The sequence below is a fragment of the Xenopus laevis genome, chromosome 3S (assembly GCF_017654675.1).
Source record: "Xenopus laevis strain J_2021 chromosome 3S, Xenopus_laevis_v10.1, whole genome shotgun sequence".
Classification (NCBI taxonomy): domain Eukaryota; kingdom Metazoa; phylum Chordata; class Amphibia; order Anura; family Pipidae; genus Xenopus; species Xenopus laevis.
This window is the reverse complement of record NC_054376.1, coordinates 55,803,679-55,825,433: the sequence shown is the minus strand read 5'-3', so window position 1 is coordinate 55,825,433 and position 21,755 is coordinate 55,803,679. Positions and strand designations below refer to the sequence as shown.

The 21,755-nt window shown below is 38.3% G+C and overlaps 1 protein-coding gene across 1 annotated transcript; it reads left to right on the top strand.

The window, feature by feature from the left end:
* The first annotated feature begins 1,494 nt into the window (after positions 1-1,494).
* LOC446867 (MGC80849 protein) lies at positions 1,495-16,965 on the top strand. The gene is made up of 10 exons (XM_018254296.2): positions 1,495-1,647; positions 3,942-4,072; positions 4,916-4,976; positions 6,360-6,444; positions 6,907-6,988; positions 7,395-7,521; positions 12,965-13,045; positions 13,626-13,752; positions 15,059-15,159; positions 16,134-16,965. Exons 1-10 carry the CDS (start codon positions 1,600-1,602, stop codon positions 16,344-16,346), a joined length of 1,056 nt encoding a protein of 351 aa, XP_018109785.1. The 5' UTR covers positions 1,495-1,599; the 3' UTR covers positions 16,347-16,965.
* The last annotated feature ends 4,790 nt before the right edge of the window (positions 16,966-21,755 follow it).

Here is a 21,755-nt window from a genome sequence, read left to right as displayed (position 1 = left end):
TGTCCCATTCTCTCAGTGACACTGACAAATGTACCACAAGACACTGCATGTATGATGGATACTGCATACCTCTCAACTGTCCATTTTTGAGCGGGACAGTCCCGCTTTTGACAGCTCAACACGCTGTCACGGATTTGTACTGATAAGACCCAGGTTTCTCTTTGATCTGCTGCGCTGAACAGCCAGAAACAGATACAAAGTTCCTAAGTTAATTGCGTCTTGGCAGACAGCCCAAAATACATACTTGACATACTTTTGTAACAGTTTGATAAGATTAGAAGTCAGACTCGCAGCTTAAAGGGATTCTGTCATCGGGAAAACATGTTTTTTTCAAAACGCATCAGTTAATAGTGCTACTCCAGCAGAATTCTGCACTGAAATCCATTTCTCAAAAGAGCAAACAGATTTTTTTTTATTCAATTTTGAAATCTGACATGGGGCTAGACATTTTGTCAATTTCCCAGCTGCCCCTGGTCAAGTGACGTGTGCCTGCACTTTAGGAGAGAAATGCTTTCTGGAAGGCTGCTGTTTTTCCTTCTCAATGTAACTGAATGTGTCTCAGTGGGACATGGGTTTTTACTATTGAGTGTTGTTCTTAGATCTACCAGGCAGCTGTTATCTTGTGTTAGGAAGCTGCTATCTGGTTACCTTCCCATTGTTCTTTTTTTTGGCTGCTAGGGGGAAAAAGGGAGGGGGGTGATATCACTCCAACTTGCAGTATAGCAGTAAAGAGTGATTGAAGTTTATCAGAGCACAAGTCACATGACTTAGGGCAGCTGGGAAATTGACAATATGTCAAGCCCCATGTCAGATTTCAAAACTGAATATAAAAAAAATCTGTTTGCACTTTTGAGAAATGGATTTCAGTGCAGAATTCTGCTGGAGCAGCACTATTAACTGATTCATTTTGAGAAAAAAAAATGTTTTCCGATGACAGTATTCCTTTAAAGGGCAATTCACCTTAATTTGCAAAACTGTTATAACATATAAAAACCACAGAAATGTGTTCAAATTTTCATAACCTGCCAAATTATGTAAAAAGAACATGACAATTTGGGGTGTGGTCACAAAAATGGGCGTGTCCAAAAATGCAGTGCGCTAAGCACGAAAATCTTTTTGTCCCTCTTTGTCTCCTAAATGTTGGGAGGTATGCTGAGCCTCTGAACACTGGTTAAAAATATTAACTAACGAAGAGTCTTTAAACATTGGAAAGATTCGAATAAAATAATTTAAATGTTTCAGCCTAAAATACCGTCTGCGTCTGCGCGTAGAATCAAAACACCGAGCTTATAACAGGTGAATAAAAAAGTTACAGCACTGCCTATAAATATACCGTGCCGTAGGCTCCTATTGATTATACAGCATGTTAGGAATAATAAACATGATCTGAGGGAACAAAAGCATTACACAAAGTCACTAATAATGGGACAACAAATCAGTTCTTCAGAAGAGGCAGACGGACAAGACGGGCAGCCTATAAGGAGGAAGATCTCATCAGCCAATGAGAAGAGACGTTGTTTTCCGTGGAACGCAAGAGGACGAGTGTGAGCTGGAAGAAGGTTTCAATATGTGAGAGACACAGGGGAATAAAGCTGCACCATGGCTGGAGAGGGTGCGCTGCAGTTTTACAGAGAACTCCCTAAAGTGGTGAGAATTCACTTCTTATGGCCCCCACCTTAATCTTCCTCGCCTTCACTTCTGCAGGTTTAGTACCAGGCTCACAAACCCACTACTCCTGCGGCAAATGCAGAAGTCATGCCATATAAAAGGTATTCCTAGGGAGTACATGATATTGTCCCTGTATTTTTGGTTATCCTATAGCCATAGAGTGCTAGGCCACAGTGCTTTGTACTGCTAGGAGGGACCTTGTGTTTCAGAGATGTTGAATGATACTTTGCCTTTGGACTACTTTGGCACCTGTTTTACTGTGATATTAACTTTAAAGGGCAAATAAAGCCCAGTAAAAGTAGTTATTTTAATTCCTTGTATTATATGTAAAATACATGCTCGAATCTATGGGTAGTAACAGCTAGGTGTAACATAATTTGTAACACAAAAACATTAAAAACAGGGTCAGCACACATGGAATTTTAATTCTCTCATTATTCTGTGTGACGGCTTGGGCTGTAAATTGCCATGGGTACATTTGTCTGTCTAATGCTGCGTGTGCATGTTAATAGTTGCTAAAGTAAATATCTAAAGGTAATGATAGATGCCCTGCTTTCAGGTTATGGTATGACCACCTGCAGCTAAATGCAGGGTTTATCATTAAAGGTTGCTTTGGCTTTGAACACTGGTAGCAGCATCTGATTGCATACCTCCCAACTGTCCCTTTTTCGGAGGGACAGTCCCTCTTTTGACAGCTCAACCCGCAGTCCCTCATTTATACTGGAAAGTCCCTCTTTTCTCTGCACTGAACAGCCAGAAAAAGAAACAAAGTTTCTCACTTAATTGGCTTTTAGCAGAGAGCCCAGAACAGCTAACAGGTGCAAATAAGATACTTTGTAACAATTTTGAGACACAAAAACACAGTTTAGATAAGGAGAAATATTTTCAAACTTTCATAACCTGCCAAATTTTGTAAAACAAACATGGTAATTAGGGGGTGTGGCCACAGAAAGGGGTGTGGTCAAAAAATTGCTGCGCTCCATGTGGAAAAAAATTATTTGTCCCTCTTTTTACTTCCAAAATGTTGGGAGGTAGATGCCTGTCGTAGAAGCCTCTATTATCAAATCTATAAAGGCTGTATCCTCCTGTGCTTGGTCTATAGTAATTTCTGGGGAAATCTATTGCACAACCACATACAGATTTAAGCAGTGTTTATCTCTAAAATAGGAAAAGCTGCTGGTAAGTGCTTCTGATGGGAGCATGTTGCTCTTTGTATTTCTAATTCTACAATGTTAATCCACTGTAATGAAATGGTAAGATCCCCTTCCCTGGTTTACTGGTAAACAGGGCTACTTTTGCACAAGCAAACTTGCCCTCAAGAGACTGCTTATCAATCTTAGCTTATCTGTATCAGTACAGAAACAACAAGAAATTGCTAAAATGCTCTAAATAAATTGTGTTTCTCATTTAAAGCATAACAATCTTGAAGTCTGATGAGAGGCATACTGATATTTCCATGCCTAAGATAGCAGTCTTCTTACAAACATTTATCAATTAGAAGATGATATATCTCTGCCTGTATGGCCATCCCAAGACCATATTGTACTGAGCCTCATTTAGTGCACAGACTATGGTTACAGATATTTGAATTAAAGACAGTGTGTGATTTGCATGCTTCCTCGTGAATTAGGTCACGAAGGGTAGTGGATTTAATGATTGAAGGCGCATTTCTTCACTTAGCTGAGTAAAAATGTGCCTTTAAAGAGGAAGTTCTTATCAAATTAGTGTATTGTTTACATTAATATATGTGGGCATAACTAGTTTTGTGCATGTTAATTCCTTCTTTGCATATTTGCACTTACGAATTGGTAGCTATTGCTTCCATATTACCTTGTCTTCTTCAAAAGCATTCGCCACAGACAGAAATGGCAACCCTTTACCTAGTGGTTATAATTGGCCTTTTGCTGTTTTCTAGGGAATGACCCAATCAAGCCCAGTTTTCCCATACATGCAGAATAAACTGTGGGCTGTCTATATGTACTGCCTGAGAAGCCAGAGAAACTAAGCAATACGTTTTGGACTAGAAATTTCTTAGACATGCTAGTGTGTTTGTTTCATTCAGTATTGTACATCATGCTGCATACACTGGGCCGTTTTTTTTTTCCAAGAATGAAGGGACAATTCATCATAAAAATTATACTCCATAAAGCAAAATTGTATTGGATCTCTCGGATAAATTCTATTCCTTTGGAGATATATTAAGAGATTTTTTTTTGTGGAAGATTTAGAAATAATAACAGGATGTAATAACATGTTTCTGCAATTTGGTTTAGGAGCTTCATGCGCACCTGAATGGTTCTATAAGTACAGCTACCATGAAGAAGCTGATGGCCCGCAAACCACATCTAGATATCCACAATGATATGACTATGATTAACAAAGGGCAGAAAAGGACACTTGAAGAGTAAGTTTTATGATGCTAGTGTAATGCTATCAATTATTTGTACCTGATTTGGCTTCAGAACACTTCCTCATTAGAAAAAGAATAAATACTTACCGAACAGGTAGTTTACATAATATCAATCACTTTAAGCTCAACAACAGGAAATAAAGCAACAAAGAAGCCCCTGTGCAGGCCTATTGCAGTGTTTTGTTATTAGCAATCAAGGGCCAATTGTTTAAATGCAGACCATATTATAATAATATAGGTACTAGATCATTTAATATGTTAGTTGTGCTGTTATTTAACTATTTTCTTTCTGTGACAGATGTGAAGGAGGCACGTGTGTCTAGTAAGATCGCTTACTATTACTAATTGAGTCCTGCTATAAATGATCATACCCATTTTATTTGTTTGAAGTGTTAAGAAAAAAAAATTAATTCAGCCTTTTATTAGACTCCACTTTTCTAAGTCTGGCTGCCAACAACCTTCTTTATCTCTTCCCATAGCTCTTCTGTAGTGTTATAATCCCCCACAGGAAGACATCAATGGTTGTGATTTACTGAATGATGGGTAGGATGTTGTTCAGTGAAAAATTCAAGCAATAGGCAAAGTATGTTTAGCCCTAGCCCTGTTTATTTCACTATGGTTGAGAAGGGAGTATACTGTCCTTTGTAGTAATGCCTATGACGGATGGCTTGCATATGACACAACCACTGCATGGGTAAAGCTGCAAATTCAGTATTAAGAAAGTTGTTATATATTTAATTTATTCTGTTTATATCTCCCCCAGTCCTCACAGAAATGTTAGTGTTTTTTTTATTCAAAAACACAGAAATTATTCATTAACTATTATTTTTCTTGCAGATGTTTTCAGATGTTTAAAATAATACACCAAATCACAGATACTGCTGAAGATATTTTATTGGTAAGTTGCTCATGTTTGTATGTTAAAGGGACAGCAACATTCACAATTTGTTAAAAGCTACTTCTGTCTTCTGATGACATGGAGTTAAACTCTGTGGTTGTAGATCTGTGGCCATTGAAGGACCACATATTGTATAACCGGCCTAGTAATGGACGCTGCAAACAGGACCATTGTACCTATGAATCTATAGTATAGTAGTAGTTACAAAGCAATAAATGTTAGTGTTGCTATTATGTTGTCAAAATACAAAATATCTCTTTTTAGTGCCTTAAATGGATGCTTATTTCCGCCTTCTAACATCATTTAATATTCTTAAACACACTTCTCTTTAGTAGTTTTTATAAAGAGATACAGTAGATGAGATATAATGTATTGCTACCATTTCAGGATAATTATTTATAAAATTCCAGTGCTAAAGTATAAAAGAAATGTTTTTGACTATAGGAACAACATTAGAAATAGTAAGGACATTATGCAGAACCCCAACTTCATTAGTGTAGTATTCCAGTACTATATTATAAATATTCTTGATTATGGGAATAGCATTAGCAATGGTGAGTGGGGAGATGGAACGACCTTGTGCAGGACCTCAACTCCATTGGTGTATTGCAATGTTTTCCAAGTCTCTTATTTTTTCCAATGTGTTACCTGATATACAGTATGTTTGGTTTCCTGCTGGGGTAATAGTAACATACAGAACTAGAATATGTGGCGCCCTTTGACTGTCTCAGCTCTTGTTTCAATTAAAGCTAATTACTGACTGAAGCAAATACTGTTCATTAACAATCTAAGGCTGTTTTTAACATTTATTGGTTTTATTTAACATTTTCCCCAAAGAGTCCAAACATCATGTGTAGCAATGTAGTACAGGTTTGTTTTTACAGAACTTGCAAATTATGAGTTACATTGGAAGGTAAATGTAGTTGTGTAAAGCATATTTACTTAAAGGGGGTGTTCACTTTCCAATACGTTTTCTGTTTCATTGTTTTTCAGATATTTCACCAGAAATAAAGACTTTTTAAAATGTTCTATTTGTTATTAGCTAATAATTAATTTTTATCTTTTTCTAAAGCATCTCTGGGGGGTCATCAAGTCTGTAAACTTTTCTGAATGATACATTAGTTCATACATTTCTTATATTTGGCCCTGCTGAGCAGTATCCCCAAGTTTTTTTTTATAAAAAGCAGCTCACAATAATTACTAATATTCCACAGATACTGATGCTGAGAAATGTATCAGTTACTGTAGCAAACGATAACCGTATCAGAATCTGCTCCTGGAGTACTGAAACACCAGAGATAGAAACATTAAAAATTCTCCTTTGAGCCTGGTCATATTTTAATAATTAATGCCTTATATACGTCTTATTTTTCTATTTCCAAGGTAACAAAGGATGTCATTAAAGAATTCGCTGCTGATGGTGTGAAGTATTTAGAACTGCGAAGTACACCTAGGGATACTCCTGCTGGTACAGGACTTGGTTTCTTTCCCTAGACTTCTCTAGACTGTTATATATAAAATTTTAGCTTTCTTTGGTTCTGCCATGTCTGAAGCATGCTATAAACAAAGCCAATCTTATGCTTGATTAAGTTTAAATAGGTGCCTCTTTTCATGACCATTTAGTAACTGGATGCAAGTTTTAAGTGATAATGTGGCAAGTATTGGAGGCTGCTGTGTGGGTTATTTACCACTCAGTTTAAATGACACCTAAGCTGTATGGTTCTTATGATGGTTATAATTTAACAGGCTTCTGTGATTTCCTTGTGTTGCATACAGCAGTGGCATATGAGAAGGATGTTCAATGCCAGCCTGCATTGAGATTTTTATTTTGTGTGGTTAAGGTGCCCCAAAGTGACATTTCCTGGTGATTGGTGCATGTGAAACATGCAGATGGAAATTAAATATATTTTGCTTTTTTTTCCCCTTTAAGGTTTAACAAAACGGGCCTATGTTGAGACTGTGCTCGAGGGCATAAAGCAGTGTAAAGAAGAGGGTCTGGATATAGATGTTGGGTATGATCCTAAAGACTTTCTTCTCTATCTTTCTATTAAAATGAATCCCATTTTCCTGCATTATTTACTCAATACTCTGGGCATCAAACTATGTATTGCTTGTACCTGAAACCAGTTAATAATAATAATAATAATAATAATAATAATACATAAAATTAATTCTAATTTAGGGGTTAAATTGGAAAAAAAGTTCTTGCTTGTTGTGTATTTTACTGATCTCTGACTATTCTCAATCTTCTACCATTGAAAAAATGTGAAGGTTTTATTTGAAGGATTGAATGGAGCGGTTGTTTATATGTGGAGAACCATTACATAGGAGATGCTACGTGCCTGACTTTGTTGTTACACCTGTGTACTTGCCACTACCTACATTTAAAGCATGTTTTAATTCCTATTTGACTTCTAGATTCTTGTTGGCTATCGATAGAAGAGGGGGACCCACAGCTGCAAAGGAAACTGTTAAGCTTGCTGAAGATTTCTTCTGTTCAAGCAATGAACTGGTTCTAGGTTTGGATCTCAGTGGTGACCCAACTGTGAGTTTGAATGCTATCAAGATATTTTAGTTTATGTTTTAAACCATCCACTGCCAGAAACATTAATGAAAGGGGTGGTTCACCTTCAAACAATTAGTTGTTTTCAGATAGATCACCAGAAATAGCGACTTTTTCCAATGACTTTCTATTTTCTATGTGTGACAGTTTTTCTAATATCGCAGTGTAAGGTGTCATTTTTCAAAAGTCAAGCAGGAGGGGTTGCAGGTATTGGCATGTTTTTATCTGTTGAATTGTGTCAAGAGCACCATGGAATAAAACTTGGGATCACCCAGTTTGTTGCATAAAAAGGTATCGGCTTTACATTTATTATGTGTCATTTTTCACCTTCTGAAGAAGCTTTGGGAGGGGGGGTCGCAGACCCTGTAAACTGTTCTAAATTAATACATTTAGTTGATACATTTCTTATCTTTGTCTACCAAAGTAACCAATGATCTTCTATTGGCAAAGTCTAAAGGTCATTATTCCATTCTAATCCTTCTATATCTCTCTGCAGCCTTTGACACAGTTGACCACACACTCCTCCTTGACATTCTACACTCATCTGGCATTCGGGACACTGCTCTTTCATGGTTTACATCTTATCTGTCTGACCGTTCCTTTAAAGTTTCCTTCTCTAACTCTACTTCTACTACTTTCCCACTCTCTGTTGGAGTTCCTCAAGGCTCTGTTCTTGGCCCCCTGCTGTTCTCGCTCTATACAACTTCACTAGGAAAACTCATTCAGTGATTTGGACTTCAGTATCACCTTTATGCTGATGACACCCAACTCTACTTGTCTACTCCTGATCTTTCTAATTCTGTCCTTTCCCAAGTCACAGACTGTCTCTCTGCTGTCTCCTCCTGGATGTCACAGCGCCACCTGAAACTGAACCTTTCTAAAACAGAACTCATTATATTTCCTCCAAGATCTTCCCCTGTCCCTCAGATATCACTCACCGTAAACAACACCACCTTTCATTCCACCACACAGGCACGCTGCCTAGGAGTTATCTTAGACTCTCATCTGTCTTTTTCACCACACATTCAAACACTTGCAAAATCTTGCCGTATTCAACTGCGCAACATTGCTCGAATACGACCCTATCTCAGTTCAGAATCAACTAAAACACTGATTCAGTCTCTCATCATCTCCCGCCTTGATGACTGCAACTTACTCCTCACAGGTATTCCAACAAGTCACCTTTCACAACTCCAATCTGTTCTAAATGCGGCCGCTAGACTCATTCATATAGCTCGCCGCTCAACATCAGCTGCTCCCATTTGTATGTCCCTTCACTGGCTCCCAATCTCTTCTAGAATCAAATTCAAATTACTTACACTCACATTCAAGGCCCTTAATAATGAAACCCCTCCCTATATTTCATCTCTAATCTCCAAATACACTCCTTCACGAAACCTACGCTCTGCTTCTGATCTTCGCCTCACTTCTCCTCTGGTCACTTCTGCCCATTCTTGTCTACAAGACTTCTCTCGGGCTTCTGCTTTTCTCTGGAACTCTCTGCCACAAGCTGTCAGACTTTCTCCTTCCTTCCAAACTTTCAAGCGCTCCTTAAAGACCCATCTGTTTAAAGAGGCCTATTCGATGTACCTTAATTAATCATTGCTGTATCAAAAGTGTTTATATAATCCTAATGTCTCAATTGTACCCTAACCTTTTAGTTTGTAAACCCTATTGTACTCTTTAACCCTTGTCTGTTATCCACCATTTATTCCCTGTTTGCTATAACTGCAGTAAAGCACTGCGTATCTTGACGGCGCTATATACATAAATGATGATGATTATGATCATTGACAATTCCCCATATCACTGGGATGTCATTGACAATTGAGATGTCATCATACAATACTGAATGATCAGTATTCTTCAACTTCAAAAATGTTTTAACTTTTCCCTGGCCATTAATTTTTGAGCAAGGCTGTATCATTCTATTTTATTCCCTTAAACTATTGAAAGACCCCAGTTTCCTAAACATTATGGTAAAGCCCTGTGTAACATTCTAGTGCTTGATACATAATTGATAATGTTGCCATGGGAAATGTATCTTATGTACTTTAAGCAACTATTTTAGCTGAAACTTTCCCATTCCATGCTGAGCAGAACCTCTGTGTCTCTGTTTCTATCTCTGATAGAATTGATACAATAGTTACTTCCGAGGCTTCAGAGATGCTGCTGAGAAATATATCAACTAAATGTTGCAAAATTGTAACAGTTTAGAGTCTGCACCTGAATTACTGAGCTGCCAGACTGAAACACCACAGACAGGAACATTCAACTTTAAACTTCGATTCTGGCAAAACAGTAAAAAATAAATAATGGAAAGTAATTGAAAAAAGTTTATGTCTGGGGAACAATCTAAAAACAACTTGAAAAAAGTATTTGGAAGGTGAACAACCCCTTTAAGCTTCTAGTCATAACATGAGAAATCTGAAGTCTGTAGAGATTGGACACTGCAATACGGTATGGCACAGTATTTGAAACAAATGTGCCATCTAGTGGCTGAAACCATACAGTAGCCCATTCCTGCATATTGTGAGGCTGTGAGCAGAGCTGTTTTTTGACTAATCATTCTCCATGACAGCAAACCCTACCTACTTACTAATAGGCCACACACACTGCTATCTTTTTAGGGACCTGTGACACTACATGAGTTTGATGATATGGAAGGTTGTGGCCAAACAGCAAGTAAACAACAGTGGTTGAGTAATAAGACACTCAAGCTCATTTGTTAACGCTGGGCAAATTTTCAAATGGGCAGCAACCCTTAGCAAAATTATCTGTAATTAGCTTAACCCAACTGCAGGTATAACCTTTGATTGGTTGCTATGGGTTACCATCCAGTGGTGTTAGTACCACACTTTGGCCAAAATATGTAAACTCACGTGCCACGTCAAGGCCCCTCATTGTACACAAGTCCTACACTATCTATTCGCATTCTAAGTATGTCAGTGTCGGACTGGCCCACCAGGATACCAGGAAAAGTCCCGGTGGGCCCAGGAGTCAGTGGGCCTCTTGCTTCTAACCATTTGGCCTATTTTATGGTCATTTCCTATTTCTTTATGGGAAAAGCTTAATAAAGGAAGAATAGAGTATAGTAAATAGATAATAAAAAAAATAGGAGAATAAAGAGGTTGACTTAGGAGAGGAGGAATAATAATTTAGAAAGTGGGCCCAGGGTCTAAGGTTTTCTGGTGGGCCCCTGATAGCCCAGTCCGACACTGTCTCAACCTGTGGGTCACGACACCTTTGGGGGTCGAACGACTCTTTCACAGGGGTCGCCAGAGTAGGCGCCCATCTAGGGTGCAGTAATAGGGGGGAAAAGGAAAGAATATATATATTTTTTTATTTCTTTATGTTTCAAGGTTTTCTCCATACTCCAGAGTTCTGCTCTGCTCCCCCTTTCCCTCTTACTTTCCCTTTGCCCTGGGTCTGATTGCGCCTCTCTGGCTCTCTCCCTCCAGTTCGTAAAGACAGTTCGCCAACTAAGTGGTCTGCATGCTCATGCGCTGTATGAAGCAGCGCATGGCAACGTCACTCTGCATAGAGAGCTGCACTGGCCTGGCGCGTTGGTGTGTGGCTGTGCACATTGAAGAGAGCCAGCTCAGCCAGGTGGTGACCGTGCAATTCTTTGTTTTAAAACTGGCTGCTTGGTGTTGTTTGAGAATAGTGAGCAGAGAGGTACAGTCAGATCTGGGCAATATTTTTGGTGCTGTTGCTTAAGCTTGGCATCATAATGTCTTCTGAGTAAGCGTTCTGTGGTCTTACTACTCAGTCACACTGTTTTCTGACGGACTTGATTTTAAATGCACTATATACTAATATATGCTATATGCTAATGGATAGTATCGAACTTGGGTACAATGAGGGGCCTTGATGTGGCACATGAGCTTACATATTTTGGCCAATTTTTTTAACAAATATTTTTAAAGGCGAAACGTGTGCTGGCAGTTTTTCTCTGTGTGTACGAATATTGACTTTTTATTGTTTATAGCAGCTGGTCAACTCCAGAATGTGTGTTAGACTGAGCACTGGCACAAGGGTGCTCTTAGCAGCTTGTGAATTGAGTGCTGGTGATTTCTTTCTGTGTGTCCTATAGCCAAGACTATATTCTGCAACTACCGTATATACTCGAGTATAAGCCGAGTTTTTCAGTCCCCAAAATATGCTGAAAAACTCTACCTCCGCTTATACTCGGGTCAAGCGCAAAAACAGTCGCCGGCGCCTAAGAATAGTCGCTGGCATCCAAGAATAGTCGCCGGCATCCAAGAATAGTCTCCAAGAATATTCGCCGGCGTCCAAGAATGGTCGCCGGCATCCAAAAACGAGACGCCGGCACCTCCAATGGCAGCAGAAACCCTCAATTTTTTGATTGAAACTTACCAGAAGCTGCTGCATTTCTCACCCTCGGCTTATACTCGAGTCAATAAGCTTTCCCAGTTTTTGGAGGTAAAATTAGGTACCTCGGCTTATACTCGGGACGGCTTATACTCGAGTATATACGGTAGTTTTGTAAATTATTCGGCTTCTGATACATTGTTTCAAAAGTCAGAGGCGTGGAGAGCAGAAAGAGAACAGAACATGCACCATTACACTTTGAAAACTAATAAAGTAAATTTTATTTCATTATGCACAAGGCATTGTCCCTTCTGCCCTCTTTGTTTATCATTAGTCTTACTTGCATTATTAATGTGCAAGTACATTTTCTTCATGTTTTGATTTGGAATAGAATGTGCAGTGTTCCCAATGCATTTGCGTGTATGGGAATAAAAGCTATTAAAAGGATTTTGTGCTTTATTCACTTTTTTAAACACACTATTAACGCTAAATTATTCTGCAATATAAACGCTATTATTCTGAAGACAACTGTATGTTATTTGAATATGAGCTAAACAGGAGAATCTTCCTTAGGTAATTTTACTTTTTATTTATTACCATTTACTAATATAGTACCAATGTATTCTGCAGTAACTTTACATCCGTCCTTGTCCCAGTGAGCTTACAGTTCACACACTTTATGGCCAGTTTTATTATGAGCCTATTACTCTGCCTTTATGCTTTTGAAGTGTGGCAGGAAACTAGGAATGCACTGAATCCAGGATTCCCTTCGGGATGAGGCCGAATCCTTCTGCCTGGCCGAACCGAATCCTAATTTGCATATGCAAATTAGGGCATCCCTAACCCACCCATAATTTGCATATGCAGATTTGGATCGGTATTCGGCTGAATCTTTCATTCAGAGGTTTGGCCGAATCCAAAATAGTGTATTCGGTGCATCCCTAGAGGAAACAGTAACACTTGTAGGAAACCCACAAAACAGTTTAGATTAGAAGTCCAGATCTCCAAGGAAGAAATGCTAAGATAAATATTAAAATTAAAGCCTATTAAAATAAAAAGTATTTTAATGGAATCGCATTTGTTGCTTAAGGTGGGACATGGAAAAGACTTCATGGAACCTTTAGACAAAGCCAGGCAATCCGGCCTCAAGTTGGCTCTTCACTTATCAGAGGTATCTAACACCAACTTTACAGTGTCTTTTTTTATTTTAGACTAACCAAATAATTGTCTGAATGATTTGAACAGTGTATTAACAATCCCATCCATGCCAGTATGCCAATCCCCCTCCCCTAGTTCTCATATATTTTCTCCCTGACCCATTGTTACCTGCCTTCATCATTGTGTGCATTTATAGTTACTGTACATGCTTAGCATGGCCTACAGCTCCAGCTTTAGTAGAATAATATGTCTGTGGTCTGTCACAAATTACTTTAAATACTGTCTGGTGCAGCATCCCTTATACAACTGATAAGCCCTAAAGTGCCATTATTTTAAGTTTTTATAAAATCTTAATACTCATACATTTTGTGTATTTATCACATACCTTTGGTCTTCTCTATATATCACTAGAGAAGACATAGATAAGTTCCTGACAAAACTGAGGTCATCACAATACAGTTTTTTTTGGTTAAGTTCTGACACCAAGAGGTAGATGAGAGTATCATCACTCTTATTCTTAAAACTTAATGTTTTCCTTGAAAAGACACATCTACAGAGAAACCCCAAAAAACATATGTTGTGTTTTGTTCCAGATTCCCAGTCAAGCTGATGAGACAGAACTCCTTCTTGCACTCCCACCAGATCGGATTGGACACGGCACGTTTCTTACTACCTCCGCTCACGTTGTTGAGATTGTGAAAAAACAGCGTATACCTCTAGGTACCTATATTTCATGGGTGACTTTTGCTAACGCATTATGGCGATGCTTATCTATTTTAGTTATAAAATGCATTGTTCAGTTGCTGCCCAATGCATTAGGGGGGCCCTAGGATTGAACAGGAATGGTGATAAATCATCACTCCACTGAGAATACTCTATATAGGTTACTGGCTGTGACTGGGAGAAGGGAGGGGTTTATTTATATAGAGGCTTGTCCGTGAACTGCTGGGTTAATTTGACTTTACTTATTGCGACCAGGAAGTAGAATGTGTCTTTGTATCATTTTAAAATACTTCCCTGTTAAGAGTAACATAAAAAATGTAGATTTTTCCTAATAAAAATAAAATTCAAAACGTATGTTCAGCACAAGCCCTATTAATTGCACTAAATTTTAAAAAGTTAGTACCTTTAAATTAACATAAAAAAGCATAAAAGAAGCATATACAAATAAATAATAAACACTCAATACAATATACAATATTATATACATTACAATATTAAAGTTGTAACTCAAATGGTCATTTTAAACTTATGTACTACTACATTAAGATTATACAAATAATGACTTTTTATTGAAATGTATAAATAAAAATGATTAAAAAAACACTAGCTTTACACTTATTATAAATCAGACTATAGGTTAAGTAATGATTGATGGGAGGTGCATTTATGTGTGTTCACCTTGCCCCGTGTATTAATTATGTTGGCATATGCAGTGATGGTATTACACTACAATTACTTTAATAAGTAGTTACACTAGTTGGATATTTTATACCACATATAGGGGTACATACCATATATATGGCTACAGCCCAGCTGCCATTGGATTGCTGTCGGTTTGTGATGGCCCTTAAAAATCTGCAAAACTTTGCTGTAATTCTAAGCAGAATAATATTGCCCCTTTCATAGAAATGCAAGATTAATTTCAAGTGATGACCTTGTAACCTGATGCACACTTTCAAGGTGTGGGTTTTTGTGCCAATATTAATCAGCAGCTGTTTGGTGTATGTATTGGGAAAGAAGTGTGACGTAACTGTACTGTGTCACTGGAGGGTACATGAGACTGAGAGTGCAAAGAGCCAACCCAACATCTGTTTTTGCCATGTCTGATTCATGATTTTAACCAAATATGTTGGTAAGATTATATATTTTTAGTATAGCGCAGCCTCACTAGGTTGGACTTTCTAGATGTGCACCTATTTTAGAAGATCTGATAACTGTAGCCTAACTTCATATCCCACCCAAATACTTTGCTTGGCCTTGTTCCTAATAACACATTTCATGTTACTTTTTCTTTCTTCTTTAGAACTCTGCATTACCTCAAATATCAAAGGACAGACCGTTTCCACCTACCACGAGCACCATTTTGGATTTTGGTATAATCTGCATCACCCATTTGTGCTATGTGTAAGGACTTGTTATTTCTCCTATTATCTCTGAAATACACTGGAACTGTCCAAAAACACAAACAGATGTAATATAGGAAGAACGTAAAGAGTTAAAAATGAACTCGCATTCCTCTATGGCTGTTATACAAAATGATAAGCTTATCATTGTCTCATGTAATTTTCATTCTTATTATCAAATGCTATTGAGAGTAAGGCTACAAATTGTATACATCATGCATAACACATACTACCCAAGTCTTCAAACACAGCAGCTCTATGACAATGAAGATCCAAACTTCTGCAACAGTCTCTAGCGTTTCTCTGTTTTCCCATCATTGTGCCTATGCTCCACAGCTTGCTTGCTTTAAATGGGACCTGGTTGGGCACATTGATGATTTTAACTATACTTTCCATGTGCCTGGACATATATAGCACCTTGCTGGTATTTCAGCAGACTATCCTATGGCAATTTAGATTGCAGTTGGTCTGTTCAAAAATAGTGGGAGTATTGGAGTATAATGAGGATATAAGAGAAGTCATGGCTCCTCTTCATATTTCCGCAGACTGGTCCAAGCCATTCGAACAGAGTTCAGCCCATATGCATACCTGGTTTTAGAAACTTCTAGATCTTGTATCTCTAAGTCAAAAGAAACTGGATCAGCCCAATATCGCCCATCTCAAAGTGGACATATCAGGGGGGAAAGAGCTGCTCATTTTTAATCCCAGTGTGACCACAGTGAAATGGATGATCTGGTCAGCTAAGGAATAATTCATTTGAAGAGGCTCTTCTTTTTTTAAATACAATAATTGTCACTCCCACTCAAATGTTTTATTTTATGGATTGTTCTTATATAAAACTGGATGTTTTATCTCAATACACTTAATGATTTTAAACATTGAATCTATATTCCGTGTTTAAGATAATTAACTGTATTAAGATACGCATTCCTTAAAAGAACACACTAATGAGGCTGAACATTTATTTTTTTGCAGACAGATGATAAAGGAGTCTTTGCGACGGATCTTTCAGTGGAGTATGAGATTGCTGCTAAGACATTTAACTTGACTCCACACCACATATGGGATCTGTCCTATCAAGCCATTGATTACAGCTTTGCATCAGCAGACGTCAAAGCGAACTTGAAGGAGAAGTGGATGCTGCTAAAGCCAGATGTGTTCAAACCATACACTTTAAAAGCAAGCTGAATAATTAGAGAATGTATTTAGATCACCGTCCATATGGCAGAAAGGGGCATTGTACATCTGCCAGATGTGATTATTGGGCAGAGGTTCATTCCCACAATCTTTTTTTTTTTTTATTCTGGTTTTAGTACGCTAATATAAACTATGCATTTATTCTAAAGTTTCTTTTACTATGATGATTTTAAAAATATGTGTGTGTGTGTGTGTGTGTGTGTGTGAACCAATCACAGGGTTTATATCGGGGAGTAACAACTTGCAGCATTTTTATAAAACATTATTTATTCTTAAAGTTTTTGCCATTTCTAACTGCTACAGATTTCTCACTGATCCTGTTTCCCTAAGACATGGATGTAGTCTCTTGCCCTGGCCTCCCTTGCTGTTTTGTGGGAGTGAATTCATGCAAAGTGATTGCTTCTAGAGAAATAGTCATTGCTACTTTTCACAGCACAGAGTAAAACAGCCTGTAATTATATAATACACTAGAGCCATGGATATCCTGTAAATGATATAATTATAAATTGTGCTTAGTCATGTCTTTGGTTCTTATCAGTGCTTAGTGACTCACAGAAACTTGTGCATTGTATTAAATAATGTTATCCCTTTGTAAAATATGGGGATACCGCAGAGATCCGTGACCCAAATAAGAGAGCTTGGCCTTCGAACTTGAGCCTTTAAAAGTCCTTGGAACTCTTCAGTGTCTTATAGTATCCTTATATTTTACAGTATGGTGTACATTATTCACTACATGTTGGTTATATCAACTGTGTAGTTTGTTATAGGGGTAGAAATGTGTTGGGAGCAATTTCCCCACTATGCCATGTATGGACACACATTTAGGCAAGCACACACGAGTTTAGTGCAAAAACACACCGTTTAGTACATATTTTGACTTGTCCCTTGATTGAATGTGTTTCAGCATGATAAACTTTTGGCACTCAATGGCTATACGTAGGGCTCTTACAGACAAGCGTTTTTACCTGCACTCTCCTGCGTTCCGTTTTTCTGCAATCAGCCGCAGGGGAGCGCAGGAATAGACGCATTACATTCTTTCCAATGGGGCTGTACTCACACAGGTGCGTGTAGGCGCCGAACGCAGGAAAAATGCAGCATGTTGCGTCTCAACCTGCGTTTGGCGCCTACACGCGCCTGTGTGAGTACAGCCCCATTTGAAAAAATGTAATGCGTCTATTCCTGCTCTCCCCTGCGGCTGAACGCAGAAAAACGTCAGTAAGAGCCCTTATAAAAGTCAAACTAGAGTCCCCCACTTATTTATTGCTTATCTTTGGCATCCATCATAGCAATGCATCACATCAATATCTAATTGCATATTTCATCAACCTGCAGCCACTCCTAAATCCGAAACTTCCTACATTCCACAAACAAAGCCGGTCTGTGATTAGCAAGAATTATAATTGACTATCCACTTCTGGGGGGCAGAATCACAAAAATGGCGTAAGCTGAAATTAGAGTAAGAAATATTACTGGCTAGTGATGAGCAAAATTTTATGCAGCTACAATGAGGCCCATAGGTTCTAATGGGTAAAAAAAATTGTTGGGCAATTTGTCACATGTCAAAAAAAAAAAAAAAATGGCGTCCATAGATTTCAATGCATTTCAGTGAATTTTTGCCGTTTTACGAATGTTTGTCGAAGCAAAACAGGTCAGATTTGCCCATCACTATTACTGGCGTTTAAAGAATGCCATATTCACAAAAACCTTAATCTGTTTTGTGAAAACAGCAGTTTTGTACACTTTAGAGTTACATTGTTGTTCCAGACTGCCATTTTAGTGAATTTTGAATACCAGAATTCACCAGACAAACCTGGAGTACAACCTATGCCAAGCTGAAGTAGGTGAATTTTTTTTTGGTGTTATTCATTCTATTTTGCCGGAGATAACATCAGATTCAGAAAGATGTAGTTAAATTGGCAAAATGGCTTTACTACAACAATATAATGCCAAATTAATTAATGTCGCTTTTATAAATTTCCCCCTTGAAGAGCCATCCTTAAAAGAAACCCAACAGTTAACAGGTTTATAGAAGGGGCTGTTCCTACCGAGTTAAATTCCAAACATCTGAGAAAATTGGCTCAATTCATTACTGTGAACTGTGTCCAGTTAGTAGCCTTGCCCTAATCCATAGTAATGAGCAGCGGCTGGGATCTGTCCCACACAGTTGTTGCCATTAGTAGATGTAGGCGTTTACTCGGGGTAGAACACCGAGGAATCAGCAGCTGTGTTACTCTTTGCTGCCAAATATTACACACTACAAGGCTCTAGAGGGGCCTTTTATGGAATGGAGTTCTTCTCGCCAGGTAATACTTTGAAGTCTGGGACTGACCCTTTGCCAGCAAAAATATCATTTATTTGTGTTAGGAGACTTATTTATACCAGTAACTCCTATAGTGGTTTAGGTCTTTTCATCTCAGTGGATAATTCCTACATACATCCAAGGAAAACTATACCCCCAAAATGAACACTTGAGCAACAGATTCATATCAAGTTCATATCATATTAAGTGGAATATTAAAGAATCTTACCAAACTGTAATATATATTTAAGTAAATATTGCCCTTTTACATCTCTTGCCTTGAGCCACCATTCCGTGATGGTCTGTGTGCTGTCTCAGAGATCACCTGACCAGAAATACTACAACTCTAACTGTAACAGGAAGAAGTGTGGAAGCAAATGACACAACTCTGTAATTGGCTCATGTGACCTAACATGTATGGTTTGTTGCTATGTTTGTGTGCACAGTGAATCCTAGGATCCCAGGGGGCGGCCCTTATTTTTTTAAAATGGCAATTTTCTATTTATGATTACCCAATGGCACATGATACTAGAAAAGTATATTATTATGAAAATGGCTTATTTACACAAAGCAGGGTTTTACATATGAGCTGTTTTATGCAAAGACCTACATTGTTTGGGGTATAGTTTTGCTTTAAGCTCTATGCAGGCCTGGATTTGTGGAAAGGTCACCTACATTTTTAGTGGCAATTCCTTTTAGGGATGGCAGGTACCATGCTGCCTGTTGCTAGTGAAAGAAGGACTGTCCACCCAGTATTTGCTCCCCTCTTGGATGAATGGTGAAGGGTGTTGGTGGCAAAGTGATGTGTGGGCAGGGTGAGTTACTGCCACAAGATGGGGATGTCGTGTTGTTTCCGATTTCCTTTACTGGCCTTCAGCTGTCTTTTCAAACCCCACCCCAACGTTCTGTGGAACGCTGATAGTCCAAAATAGAATTTTGCTTGCTTACATTCTGAGAACTATTTACTTTATTGTGGTCACCTTTAAAAAGTTGTTATAAGTATGGGATCCCCTATCTGGAAACCTGTTATCCAGAAACAGGAAGGTCATTCCTCATACAGTCCCTTTTAAGGCAATAATTCAAATTTTTAAACCTGATAGCTGTTTAATGGGAAATTGTAATACCTCGTGCTGCAACAACATACTGTACAGCTGCTCTTCTCTAGCTGGAAAGATGGAAAAAGCCTAAAATCATTTGACATTATTATTTGAATTACACTTTTTTTTATATTGGATTTGATTCTGACACACACAGTTTTCCATAACATAATCTGTCCAATAAAACCAATTTTGTAATGACAAACCAGCCCCCTGTATATACTGGTTCCTGCTACCTGACCTGGTTCAGTTCCCTTGTAAACCTTTATAATAAGGGTTCCTTGTAGCATCATAAGGCCCAAGTTAGCTTCTTATTCTGCACTTTCTTCTAGGCCCCTCCTCACTGCCTGTGGCTCTTGGGCTTTCTGATTTTGGGGTCCAAGGTATAATTCTGAAGGCATCCTTTCTTTCTCTTGGATTAATGAATTTGAATGTCTGCTCTATGTGTTGTAGAACAGGCTTTTTGCTAGTGCATATTGCTAACCACTCTTTTTTGAATAGTAAGTCACAATCATGAATAGCTGGAAATAAACAGGAAAATGAATGATATTTTGAAATTATGATGAAAACATTTGCACATTAAATAAACCCAATAAGATTGTTTGGGAACCAATATGGATTTGTATAGCTTAGTTTCCATCATGTGCAAGGTACTGTTTAATTATTACACCACATGAGTGGGATTTGCTTAGAGATCACCCAGTAGACCACAGGAAAGAGAGTTGGACGCAAGCATTTCTCAAAAATAGTTGCAGCAGTTGTGTAGCTGAAGGGCAGGATTTTCTCCCAGCGTGAGAACAGAACGGTAGCGCAAAAAGCACAACTGCTGCACTAATAGTGCGATACATGACAGGACTGCCAGGTGCCCGAGAGAAAGATATTCAACAAACAATATTTCAACTTCAGTTACTGAAAGTCAAGGATCCAAACGTGGTCCTATGGAAACCTGCCTTGAAACATTTGTTATATATTGTATATACTATATATAAGATTGTCCTATTCTTGCCAACTTGCTCTTCATTTTTTCTAGGGATGCACTGAATTCACTATTTTGGATTTTGTGAAAGATTCGACCGAATACCGAATTTGCATATGCAAATTAGGGGTGGAAAGGGGAAATTTTTTTACTTCCTTATTTTGTTACAAAAAGTCACGTGATTTCCCCCCACCCCTAATTTGCATATGCACATTAGGATTCGGATTCGGTTCGGCCAAATCTGAATCCTGCTGAAAAAGGCCGAATTCTGTGCATCCATAATTTTCTCATTTTCTTTGTTTTCTTCTGCCTTTTTACAGCTTTTTAGAAGGGGTCACTGACCCCAGCACCCAGAAAAAAAACCTGTTGTTCTATAAGGCTACAGTTATACTTTTATCATAATGGAAGTTATGTTGATTCCATAAGTTTATAACATAAGTTACTCAATTTTAGAGATTTACCGAATCCACTATTTCGGGATTTGGCAGAACCCTGAATCCTTCATGAATGTCAGCCGAATACCAACCCCTAATTTGCATATGCAAATTATTAGCAAGGAAGAGTTAAAGAGAACTGTGTGTTGCGTGTGATGAAAAGTCACATGATTTCTTGGATTCAGCTGAATCTGAATCCTGCTTAAAAAGGCCAAAACCCAAACAGAATCCTGGATTCGGTGTATTCCTCGTTACATAATTCTGCTCTACATGGCTGAGCTCCCCTTCGGATCACAATCTGACTGAGCCCGGGACAACAGTCTTCTCCAGGGAAGTTGCAATAACTCACAAAATGGAACTCTTCTGCACATGTGCAAATCATTGGCTCTGGTTGGACAAGTCATTTATATTAGTGTCCGAGAATTTAAGCAGGAATATCAATAAACAGACCCTACCAAATCCCACCTGTGAATTGCATGAAAATACCAATCAGACTGCTTGAAAGCTCTTGTTTATTTATGACTAGATCCAATGAGAATGTACAGTACAAACAGTGCCAGAAAATGTATTTACACATTACAGGAATACATTACA

What these genes read in the sequence shown, in the direction of transcription:
- LOC446867 (XM_018254296.2), top strand. Translation starts at nt 1,600, where the DNA reads ATGGCTGGAGAGGGTGCGCTGCAGTTTTACAGAGAACTCCCTAAAGTG. An exon ending in CAGAAAAGGACACTTGAAGA is followed by an intron (nt 4,073 to 4,915) that starts GTAAGTTTTATG and finishes TTTTTCTTGCAG; the next exon opens with ATGTTTTCAGATGTTTAAAA. An exon ending in ACCTAGGGATACTCCTGCTG is followed by an intron (nt 6,445 to 6,906) that starts GTACAGGACTTG and finishes TTCCCCTTTAAG; the next exon opens with GTTTAACAAAACGGGCCTAT.